The 12,358-nt window shown below is 41.4% G+C and overlaps 1 protein-coding gene across 2 annotated transcripts in view; it reads left to right on the top strand.

The window, feature by feature from the left end:
- The window catches only part of GRIN3A (glutamate ionotropic receptor NMDA type subunit 3A), a 96,702-nt gene that overhangs the window by 36,188 nt on the left and 48,156 nt on the right, over nt 1-12,358 (top strand). Inside the window, exon 3 of one of the 2 annotated variants that reach the window (XM_054032317.1) lies at nt 1,254-2,301. The exons of the other annotated variant lie outside the window; for it this stretch is intronic. Coding sequence (XP_053888292.1) covers nt 1,254-2,301 — 1,048 coding nt within the window. The remainder of the gene's footprint in view (nt 1-1,253; nt 2,302-12,358) is intronic. 2 annotated transcript variants of the gene reach the window in all.

The following is a 12,358-nucleotide window of genomic DNA, read 5'->3' on the forward strand; positions in this document are numbered from 1 at the left end:
TGATAAGGTTGTGAAATCAAACATTTAAATGTCATGAAATCTCTCAAACCATGGAGTCAGAGAGTTTAAGGACAGAAGGGGCCAACTGACTTCCTGAATATCACAGGCCACCAGCTGCACACGAAATCCAGCCATCAGAATTAGGCCAAAGAATTACAGCCCTCCGGAGACTATGCTATTGTGCCACAGGAGGAGAACAGGAGGGACTAAGGTGTGCCAATGCCCCAGGCCCCTGCAGTAGCAGGGAACTAAAAGTTCATAAAACAGGGGGGAGGGATAACTCAGTGGTTTGAGCATTGGCCTGCTAAAGACAGGGTTGTGAGTTCAATCCTTGAGGGGGCCACTTAGGGAACTGGGGTAAAATCAGTACTTGGTCCTGCTAGTGAAGGCAGGGGGTTGGACTCAATGACCTTTCAGGGTCCCTTCCAGTTCTATGAAATAGGTATATATGACAGAATGGTGGGATAACACATGTGTTTATTCATAGGGTCTGATAACCTATGTAGGTCCTAAATAAAACAATTTAGCTACCTCAGAGGTTGGACTGATTCACTCCTGTGGGTGGAGTGGGGTGCTGTTTACACCACCAATGACTCAGTCTAGATTCTGCCCGTGTAAACCAGAAAACCCAACAAGTGCATTTGCCCTGTAATACTTTTTATTCTCATTCTTCATATTGAATATAAAGCTTAATGCACTATTGTTTAAGTTAGTTAAGCTATACCCTAAAATACGCAGGGTGTACACAATGCCTCAAATCGTGTTGCAGTAGAAATTCTCGGCCAGATCCCTGAGCAATGTTGATTTGCACACGCTGAGGATTTGGCCCTGTAACTTTTGATCTTTTTTTGAATTTTGCTTCTTTGATTTCTCAAATTTAATATGGCACTAGCATAATTATTATTTTGCATTATATGGATATTAAATTTCTAATAAGGCTAAGCAGAGTAGGTGGTGAAGTACTCAGCTAGCAGTCTCTCAACCAGAAGGATTCATAACTGCCCAGCTAGTAAGAGACAGACCCTTTCTGAAGAATTTACAATCTAAATAGACAAAGGCTGGGAGAAAGGAAGCATCCTTATCCCCATTTTACAGATGGTGGAAGTGAGGCTCTAGGGGATTACATGATTTGCCCAAGGTCATTCAGCCAGAAACAGGAAACAGCCAGATCACTTGAGTCCCAGTACAATGCTTTCAATACACGCTCATTGTTCCTCTCAAGCTTTGTTTTCTTACATTTCTTCTCCCAACAGGTTTTTAGCCAACACGACCTTTAATGGTCTCAGTGGCCACATTAAAGTGAAAGGCTCGTCCATCATCAGCTCAGACAACAACTTCTTCATTTGGAATCTGCAGCATGATCCTGTTGGGAACCCAATGTGGACTCGACTGGGGAGTTGGCAAGAAGGAAAGATCATCATTGATCGTGGGATATGGCCAGAGCAGGCCCAGAGGCACAAAAACCACATCCTGCACCCTCCACGGCTGCACCTGAGAGTGGTAACACTGATAGAACACCCTTTTGTCTTCACGAGAAAAGTGGATGATGAAGGGCTGTGCCCAGCAGGACAACTGTGCTTGGATCCTCTGACCAACGATTCAGCCATGTTGGATAGCCTCTTTGAAACCCTTCATGGGGGCAACGACACCGTGCCCATTGAGTTCAAAAAGTGCTGCTACGGCTACTGCATCGATCTGCTGGAAAAGTTGGCCGAGGATATGAACTTTGATTTTGACTTGTACATTGTTGGCGATGGGAAGTACGGCGCTTGGAAAAATGGCCACTGGACAGGTCTTGTGGGTGACCTTCTGGCTGGGACAGCCCACATGGCAGTGACATCATTCAGTATCAATACAGCCCGTAGCCAAGTGATCGATTTCACCAGCCCTTTCTTTTCAACCAGCTTGGGCATCTTAGTGAGGACCAGAGATACAGCCGCTCCTATTGGAGCCTTTATGTGGCCCCTCCATTGGACCATGTGGCTGGGAATATTTGTTGCCCTCCATATCACAGCAATATTTCTCACACTGTATGAGTGGAAAAGCCCCTTTGGGATGACCCCCAAGGGAAGAAACAGGAATAAAGTTTTCTCCTTCTCCTCTGCCCTGAATGTCTGTTACGCAATCTTGTTTGGCAGAACAGCTGCCATCAAACCCCCCAAATGCTGGACTGGACGGTTTTTAATGAATCTCTGGGCCATTTTTTGTTTGTTTTGTCTGTCAACATACACAGCAAACCTGGCTGCTGTCATGGTAGGAGAGAAAATCTATGAGGAGCTTTCTGGAATACATGACCCCAAGGTAAAGAATGGCAACTTTGGTTAACTCGGTCTTTGCTTCTTCCCAGTTTACATTAAGTATTACATAATTTATGGAGTCTAAACAGTCACATTACAGTCAACTATCTCCTGACTGAGATCCAGGAAAAAAGCTGAACAGAGAGAAGTTTAAACTGCTAGATTCAAATCCAGATTGCAAACTGGTCAGTGTTTGGGGTTCTTTGGACCAGGGTTTTGATTTAGGCTATCATAAAGGTAGAAGCAGTTTGCAATATTCAGATCTGAATTTCTAAAACCCTTAAATTCGGGGATGTTTGGGATTGATCTGGGTTTTGGTTCTGTTCCATCTCCACTAAGCTAGCCAGAAACTGAGCCAATCTGAATAGGGTCACACCACCTTAGATTGAGTGCTCAGTTAGAGACATTCCGGGCGGGATTTTCAGAAGCACTCACTCAGCTTTAGCCTAAATCTGCTCCTATGGAAGCCAATGGTAAACTCCCACTGACTTCCATGGGAGCAGAGTGGGGCTAAGGTGGGCGTTTTGGAAAATCCCACACTCTGGGAGCACACACTTTTCATAACAATTAAAATTGTTTCCACCTTTTGTGTTCTCTCCTTGTGAGTATTCCAGCAAGTGAATTTCCTGATAGCGGAAACAGCAAACGTTATGGAACATAGTGAATTTCAGATTAATAATTGTGAGCATTTTCACTGGAAATCTGAGAGAAACAATCACATGACCTGTGCCCTACCCAAACTACCCACCACAACACTCATTTGAGATACTGAACGTAAGAACAGCCATGCTGGGTCAGACCAATGGTCCATCTAACCCTATATCCTGTCTTCCAACAGTGGCCAATGCTATATACTTCAGAGGGAATGAAATAACAGGGCAATTATCAAGTGAGTCATCCCATCATCCAGTCTTACCATCTGGCAGACCTAGGCTTAGAGACACCAGAGCATGGGGTTGCATCCCTGACCATCTTGGCTAATCATCATCTATGAACCTATCATCCATGAACTATCTAAGTCTTTTTTTAACCCAGTTATAGTTTTGGCCTTCACAACTTCTCCTGGCAACGAGTTCCACAGGTTGACTGTGCATTGTGTGAAGCAGTACTTTCTTTTGTTTGTTTTAAACCTGTTGAATACTCACAACAAAGTCCTTGTCAATAGAACCCTCCCCACAAGATACTGAAAAGTTTTCCCATCCTGAATTGGGATCAAAAATCAAAAACATTTATGTGGACCAAAAATCTGAATTTTTGGTTTGAGTCAATCAAAAATTTTATCTTGATATTTTTGAAACATATCATTTTGATTTCAACATTTTTATTGTTTTTCTTATAATTGGCTTAACATTTTTAAAATGTCAACTCATTTTGAATTAGAATTTCTCATTCTGAATGTATCAAAGTGGGACATTTTGAAACTTCTCAACATTATTTTTCAGTTGAGAAATTCATTAAAATGGACCCTTTGTTTCCAGAAATCATTCATTTTCTGATGGGAAAAAACACTTAGTTGAAAAATTCCTGACCCGCTATACTTGTGAGTAATCTACAGACCAAGAAATATTCATAGAAATTACTAGGTGAATAATTTAAAATAAATACATTTAAGAAAATTGTGACGTGCTTATGGACAATTTGCAAACAAAAAGAAGCTAACTTCATTCAATGAATTCTTTGCACAGCTCTAGTTAGAACCATGTTGATAGATCGTGTTGTTACCTAGCACATCCCAATTATGTTAGCAGCATGCTACAGATCATATTCTAGAGTAGGCTGACAGTTTCCTCCCTTCCGTACCTGCTGGCTAACATAGGTTAGAAGTCAGCTTAACTGAGACTGTGTTTAAACTACAGCTTGGTCAGAAACCACAGAATTTCAGATCCAGATATTGAACTCCCTCTCTCACGCAACACTCAGGGACTTTGGGTTTGGGGCTTTAATATGGGCTAGCCAAGGAATTCAGATCTGGATCCAGATTTGGATTTCGAACCGCTGCCAAAGTTTGGGATGTTCAGATCTGTGGGTTTTGTTTGGGCACATCAAAAGGTGAATTTGCATATTGTTCCTTTTCTCTATTGCCTGCTCAGTAGACAGGACCACCATGAAGACTGGAACATGGCTTAACATTGAATAATTTTATTTTGTGTTCCTGATATTATTGTAAGAAGCTAGCAGATTTGTTGATGAGGCAGCTATTTAGATGGAAAGCGAGACAATTGCCTCTTGGATTAATAGTTTTTTGGGGCTTGTTTCATCAACTGGAGACCCTTTGTGTTATCACCATCCTCTGCATTAGCTGGTTATGGCAAATCCATTCTATCTTCTCTTTGCAGTGTCCACTCTAACTCTAGTGAGTAGGGACACTTTCATTGATAGGAATTAGGGCAAAGTATGGATAGAAATCAACCAAAACCACGGCTACCCCCAATTTCCAAATTCTCTTTGGGAGGATGAGGAAAACTTTAGAAATAGAACCTTCCACTTTATTTTCTAAAAGTGTGTGTGGGGGAGGGGAGGTGCGGTAGCTCCATAGTTCATCCAACAACTACTAATGATCCGGAGAATCGGGACCAATACATCATACATGGGTTTCTTGTCTCACTGTAGAGATGACAGCAACTAGAGCATCAGGCTTTTGGTTCCTTGTACTGTATACATCTTATTTTTTTTAATTTCCAAAGCATTTGGCATTAAATTCTTGCCCCTTTGTACCAACTCCAAATTGCCGGCTTTGCTTTTCAAGGGAGAAAATCCAAAATGTGGTTTGGCTGCTTTGATCTATCCCATTCCTATTTATGTTTTGGGGTTACCATATACTGTTCACTCTGTTGGTATTGCTGGTATCTCAGTACCACTGAAACATCTGTAGTAGACCTAAGAAGCGTAGGCCTTTAAGGAAGTATATTCGAGAATAGCCCAAACATCAAAATTCCAATCTAGGTTTCAAACACCACAATGTTCAAGAATGTTAGAATCCTGGATTTTGATTTATCACGTGGGAAAAAAGCACATTTGGATCGAAGGTTGTGTCTCTGGCTTAGATCTAAATAATTAAGGCCCTGATCTTGCAAACACACAGGGGATTAACTTTACTGCCATGAGTAGTCCCAATGGGAGTTACTCATGGCAGTAAAGTTAAGCATGTGTGTAAATGTTTGCAGGATTGAAGCCTAAATCCTGCAAATAGATTTTTAATAGAATGGGGCTTCTTCCCAATGCTTGCCTTATTCTGACATCTGCAGTGGACTTCTCCTATGTTCCCCACCCACTCACCTACTTAGCTCTATCACCATCTTCCCATATCCACTAAAACCCTCCGCTGTTGCACCACAGGCCACCATCTGTAAAGGTGCTAGATCCGAATTTGAACTGTCCCGGAAGTTCAGATATGTTAGCTGCTTCCGTTTTGGTTCAGACCTATTTCTACATTAAGACCAATTTGTCTTAATTAACATGAACAAAATATAATACTGACAAACGTATCTGATGGTGATTAAAGAATAGCTATCAAGGACAATTGTGTGCCGATAATTTCTGGCTAATCATCCTAAATGGCTTAGTTTTTTTATCATTAGAAATATTTTTAGCAAAGAGTCTGATAAGTTCTACTTTTGGTCTTGGACAATCATTGTAATAAGCCACATTAATCTTGGTATGTCCCTTAGTCAAAAGGTAAGTCATTAGCATATGTGCTGCTTTACTAATGAGTTCTCTTCAGCAAATTGATGATCGGCAGTTTATTATTCACTGGGAAGCCAGTAGGCAGCATAAATTCCAGGACTGCCTGAAATAAAGTATATTCTAAAATCAGTTTCTTAGAAATCTTAAATTGGTCAGAATCTATTGTGAAGCTGTAAAACGAGTATTTTCTTGAATCCACAACAGCTTCAGCCTGAACTTCCCAACATCTCCAGTGCAAATTAGCATCCTGCAAGTTTCCCAATTCATCTCCACCAATGCCCCTTGGACCTGGCTATTCCAGCCCTGGGCATCTCCTGCTAGACCAAAGCTAAGCTGCCCCCCCCCGCCCACCCGCCCGCCCTGTTGTCCCCTCCGTGTAGTTAGAGCAGCGTGAATTTCCTTAATGTGGAGAGTGGCTTAGGATTTTCTATAGTGTCAGGTAAATTACAGATTCTAGGTACTGTCTCTGCCAAGATGCAAAACTTGGCACAGAATGCTAAAGGAAGAAAACAGTGAGGTGTTGCAAACAGAAGGCCCTATCCTGCACAGGCTGAAAGCTGACTTGAGTTTAGGGCTTACTGCCCTGAATGGTCCAACTCAAATCAACAGGGTTATTCTGGGTAGTAAGCAGTATTCTCAATAGCGTTTGCAGGACGAAGCCTACAGGCATTGCCACTTGATACTCATTACAAGAATATCCTTATGGAAGAAGACTCCCTACTGTTATGTGAAAGCCAACAGGGCAGTTTCCTGGGTATCATTCCCTGCATTTACCTCAGAATAACTCTTCTTCCTGGTGTTAATCCAATCAGATAGGGTCTGTTCTACAAGTTCTCTCCCTCCAGAGCGCTCTATTCAATGCCATATCCTCTATCACACCACATGCTAACATGACTTCCTTAATGACAGCGCGCCACTTCTTGGGCTGGCCTCTTTGTCTTTTTCCTTCAGTCTCGATCTGTTAGACCCTCTCATCCATGAAGCTGTCAGGTCTGCACTTCATATGACCAAAGCTGTCTAAGCCTGCACTCCCTCATTTTTTCATTTATGAGTGTTAGTCACAGGGTGCACCACTCACTGCTGGTCTGGCACCTCCTCCTGGGGATTAACTCTCAAGGCTGATGCCCCCATCCACAGTTTTGCACACTGTCTCTCCCTCTGGGCTTCAGCCCCAAGAACCACAGCATCCTCTTCAGGACTTAGCCCTCTAGCTAGGTCACTCAGAGTTCCCCCTTTTGGAGTAGCAAAGTCCCTTCTCTCTAGCAGTCCTAGGCAGTTTTCCCTCTCACTGCCCGGTGCCACTCCCTCAGTGGCTGGGAAGGGAACGCAGGCCCACACTCTTCTCCAAATTCTAGTCCAGGGACCCTCACTCAGCAGTTCTGGGCTCCTCTCTCCACCCTCACTACTTCTTCCCTGGACTGCTTCCTACTCTCTGGCTTCCCTTCTCTCTCTGGGTGTACCATCTCCAGGAACCCTCTGCCCCGGGAGTGACTACTGCCTGCCTTCCTGCAGCCTTTCCCAGCAGCCCTGTCTGTAGCCTGCTACCTGACTTTATAGGCCCTGCCTTTTCCTGCACAGGTGAGCCTCTCTCTAATTAGCTGCCTCCACCCTAAAGCTTCCCTAATCAGACTAATTAGCTGATTTGGTCCACCTGGCCCAATTCCACTCTTGCAGAGTAACAACATAGCTTCCTCAAATCATAAAAGTACCCAGTAAAAACGTCCCTTAGAGAACAAGCCTTTTCCTTTTTGTGGTTGAAATAATCATTTCAAAACAGGTAATGAATGAGTTAATATTTATTTCTGGATTCACAAACACTTTCTTCTCCTCCTCAATTGACAGTGCCCCCGGAGAACTGTGCTTTTGAAATGTTGAAAGAAAACCAACCTTTTCAAGGTGGTGGATGACAACTATCATTTCTGTGCTGGAAGCTGGCAGGTCTGGCACAGAAACTAAATCCCCTCTGAGCTATCAAGCAAGTAGACAGCAAATATTGAAAAATTAAAGAGACTGTCTGCTCTGAGAAGGACATTAAAAAACTAACATCCAAAGTCAATGGTGACAAACAACATCCATGCCCCCATGAAGTTAGATGTAAACATAAATAAATAACGTAACTGCCTTTCCATAAAGATCTATGTTGTCATAGTGATGTTTAACGGATCGAGATGTGTGTCGTTTTGTGCGTTGATCGGTAAGGTTCTTCAGGGGATGTGTGGAGGTACTTTGTTAAGCTGTGCAGGAATTCCAGTAGTGCTTCACTTAGTGAAAACATCGACGAAGTTGCACAAGGAAATGACCATTGGTACAACTAGCGTTGGGCGACATTTTTGGGATGAATTGTTAAATATTTATTCGTTTATTTGTTGAAAAATGCAGTTTTAGGTCAACAAAAAATATTTGAAAATTTTGGTCAAATTCTGCAAATAGTTTCAGCCAGAAAAAAAATGAGGGAAAAAATGCAAAAAAGAGGAAACATTTTGACATTTTCAGAATGAAGCCTTTCAACTTTTCATATTGAAATAATATTTCATTTTGAAATTTTAGCTACATGTAATTAAAAAAAATTAAAAAGGAGAGAAAATAACCACCTGAAAACAACACTAAATATTTAGTTTTAGGTCAAACTAAATGTTTTGTTCAATCCAAAATGATTTTTTCCCCTGATTTTTTTCAGTTCAGCCACTGAACCAAATAAATCAATTACTCACTCAGCTCTAGGGTATGAAATGAAGTGCAACAAATAATTAGAAGTCTGTCTTAATTATGACTTGAAATATCTTAATACCAGTGGGAGTAGAAGTAAGGGACTATATCGGTATGTTGGTGAGATTGAGGTTAGTAAATAAGGCAGAGTGAACTAGTATTCATGTGCGTAATTGATTGCAGGATCAGGATCTTAGCCAGTGTCTTGACCTTGGATAATCACTTAACCCAAAATTTTTGAGTGTCTATTAATTCTGCCAGCCTCCATTTTGGGGTTCCCCATTTGAAAAACATAAGGTCTTCTGCATCAGACAGATGACAACACATGGAAGGAGCACATTCGACACCTCCTTAAAACAGGCGGCACTAGGTGCTTTTGGTCACCAGCATTGTGCTGAAAGCTGATACAGGGCAATCTAATCACAGACTTAAAAACCATACTAGGAACTGCAGAACAGCATCTCCTAAGGATCTGACATAGGAGTCAAATGCACTCTATTTCCATTGTTTAAATCACTTTCCTTTCTGGCAACTTTTACAGTGAAATGAAAAATAGGTTGTTCGCATCTAAGTAGTCTAGTGAAATAGCAAATATGACAAGAATACAGTACTAGAGGAACATTCCTGGCTGGTGAGAAGTCCCACCAACATTAAAGAAAGGCACAGTCATTTACAAGAATTATACTCTGCTACAAACAAATATAGCCCATACTTCCTATCTTTGTTATTCCTGTGTGTTCTTGCATCTGTGAATCCATAATCCTTTTCCAGTGTAGACTGTTATCACTGTCTGCTGGGGGAGGGAAATCATCTCATTGAGGGCATTCAGACTGTTGTTTGATCATGATAAGATAGGCTGCAAACCTTAATGCTACTTAAAGGATCTACATAAAATCAATATGCAATTTGCATGAAATACTGACAAGAGATTTACAGAGATCATATAATTTCCTCAGTGAGACAAGGAGACTGCTGTACACTTAACAGCAAAGGTGCTTGTTTACAGGTGTGAGAAAATTGTGAGGAAAATGTTTCATAGTTCACTTAGATCATACTAAATCCCCGCAACTGCTCATCTGAATCCCTGAAGCTTGTGGGCACCAATTAATGTCTCTGGGGGTCCTTCTTTGTTACAGGAGATGTGTTGACTATGTTTGTTCATTTTTGAATCACAGCATAACTAACACATACAAAGTCTTCACCCTGGATAGTGTGTTGCTGCAGCAAAACTAGTGATATGATGGTATAAAAACCTGAATAGAATAGAGTAGATCTAAATCAGAGGTTAACCACAGTACAGCTGGCCAGAAAAATTTAAATGAAACCATATTCTATTGAAATATGCAATTCTGTCAAAACTGAAATGCTTTGTGAAACAGAGATGATTTTTCTGGACTTCGGTTTTGGAAGAGAACCAGGAAAACGTTGCCAATGGCATTGAAACATCTGATTTTGACATTTTTCAAAATAAAACAGTTTGATTTTTTGTTTTGAAATTACCTCTTGTTTTGACTATTTTAATTGTATATTCAAATATAATACAGGACAACAAAAAGTGGAAGTCAACCCCAAATGGAATTTTCCTTGGGAGGACTTCAAAATTTGGAGGTTTTGTTCCAGTTTGGAATAAAGACAAATTTCAAAAATCAAAATCCTTCATGAAACAAAGCTTCCGTCCTCTGCACAGCTCTAGTAATTAGGATGCATTGAGGTGCCTCCACTGAAAATCTAGGCCCCTATTTGCGTGTCTAAAAGGCAGCGGCTACATGCTGGGCTCTTTTTAAAAAGTCTGGCCCTGAATGTGTAGGAGAAAACAGGACAGTATATTCCACAAACTTTGTCTTTCATTTTGTGGCTTTAACTGCACCCAATCCTCACTCTTCTTGTTTCCCCATGTAATCACTCAGAATCACACTGTTTCTCTGTGGTTGTTTTTAAATTGGGAGAAGAGCTGCACTCCTAAGTAAGAAATTATGTTATATTAAAATGTTCTCTAGCTGGGAAGTTTGAGTACTCTTAAGCTTCGTAGGGGAGGTCTACATAGCCCATGCATCAGCCCAGGTCAATAGATGGGGCTTGCGCTACCGCTCTAAACACAGCTGTGTAGACAATGCTTTGAAGTTGTGGCTTGAGCTGGAGCTCACACTCTGAAGCCCACGCCCAACCCAAGCTACACAGCTGTTTTTTCGCACAGGGTAACACAAGCCCCACAAGCCCTGTCAACCCAGAATGGGTCACTCATTGCCACAGCTGTGCATATATATCCTCAGTGCCTTTGCAGTAACACTCTGCCGTCAATCCAGCGCTGCGAGGACGCGAAGTAAGTAATTTTAATTCGATCTAAAATACGTCGACTTCCGTTATGCTATTCTCATAGCTGAAGTTACGTATCTTAGATCGATCTCCCCTCCCCCCCCAGTATAGACCAGGAGCTAGTGACCAGTACAGCCGACAAAGTATAAACACAGAATAGTCTTCCCAACAGACATGTAGACACCTGGCCTTTCTTTCCCCCATTCATATAAATGGTGTTTCAATAAGAAAGTAACATAAGACGTGACAAGCTTATTATAATGTTGATTTGACAGTCATCAGTTTCCCTTTGCCATCACTAGAATCCAGTTCAGCAGCCCTTCTAATTAATTTATCTTGGGAGGCATTCAAATAATCCTTCTTAGCAGCCAAGAAAGAAATCAAAGCACACCTCAAGAATGCCGCAGCTGCCTCCTAAAGTGTATTTTTCACAAGAACAGACATACTCATTGGCCAGAAACACTGAGATTCATTGACTCAAAAGACAAGGGAATTGCAATATTATCCAAAGCCCGTTGAAGTCAATGGTCATATTTCAATCTACTTCAGTGAGCTTTGGCTCAGGATTTTGGAGAATTAAGTTTCTGATTCCTCATTGTAAATCTCCTCTAACAGACTGAAATGAACTTGGAAAGTTAATTTAAATATTTACAGTAATTCTTGATTAAGGAAAAGTTCTACTCAGGTTACTTCCCTTCCACCCTGACTGAAACAGGACCTGCCAGATATGTACCAGAGAAGCCTGCTCTCATGAGATAGCTAGCCCAAATTTGCAAACCCAACAGATTTGGATACTTCAGATTTATGCATCGGAATCAAACCTCCAAGCTTTTCATGATTTGCTTCTTGCTCATGCTTTGCTCCTCTGTAGATTCATTTTGCAAACCCAGAATTTAGTTTCTAAGCTTGCAAATCATCCTGCTAGGTTGGACTCAGCAATGTTAAAACATGAACCTTCCCTTCAGAGTTATGCAGTCTCACAATTAGCCTGAAAACCCCAAACCAGGTCTTGGAACTATAGCTAGGTCTAGACAGTTATAATGTACCTCTTGTGATTATTAAATGCAGTATAAAAACATCACTGAGTTAAAGAAGACTGCAGGTTAGCATCAGTGATGCCATACCATGTAGCACGGGAATTCATGGCCCTGAGAGTATGCCATCACCACTTCCTATACCTTTGGGGCCAAATTCTGTCCTCTGATACTTTTGTGCAGGATCTTTAATGGAAGTGTTGCAAGCATCCAGAATTTGACCAATACCTTTTCACTGAGGCCCCAGTTAGCAAATTACTTAAAGTACATCCCTAACTTTTTAAATTTCAGTGGGGCAACTCACATGCTTAAACGTAAGCATGC

This window comes from Malaclemys terrapin, chromosome 6 (genome assembly GCF_027887155.1).
Source record: "Malaclemys terrapin pileata isolate rMalTer1 chromosome 6, rMalTer1.hap1, whole genome shotgun sequence".
Lineage (NCBI taxonomy): Eukaryota > Metazoa > Chordata > Testudines > Emydidae > Malaclemys > Malaclemys terrapin.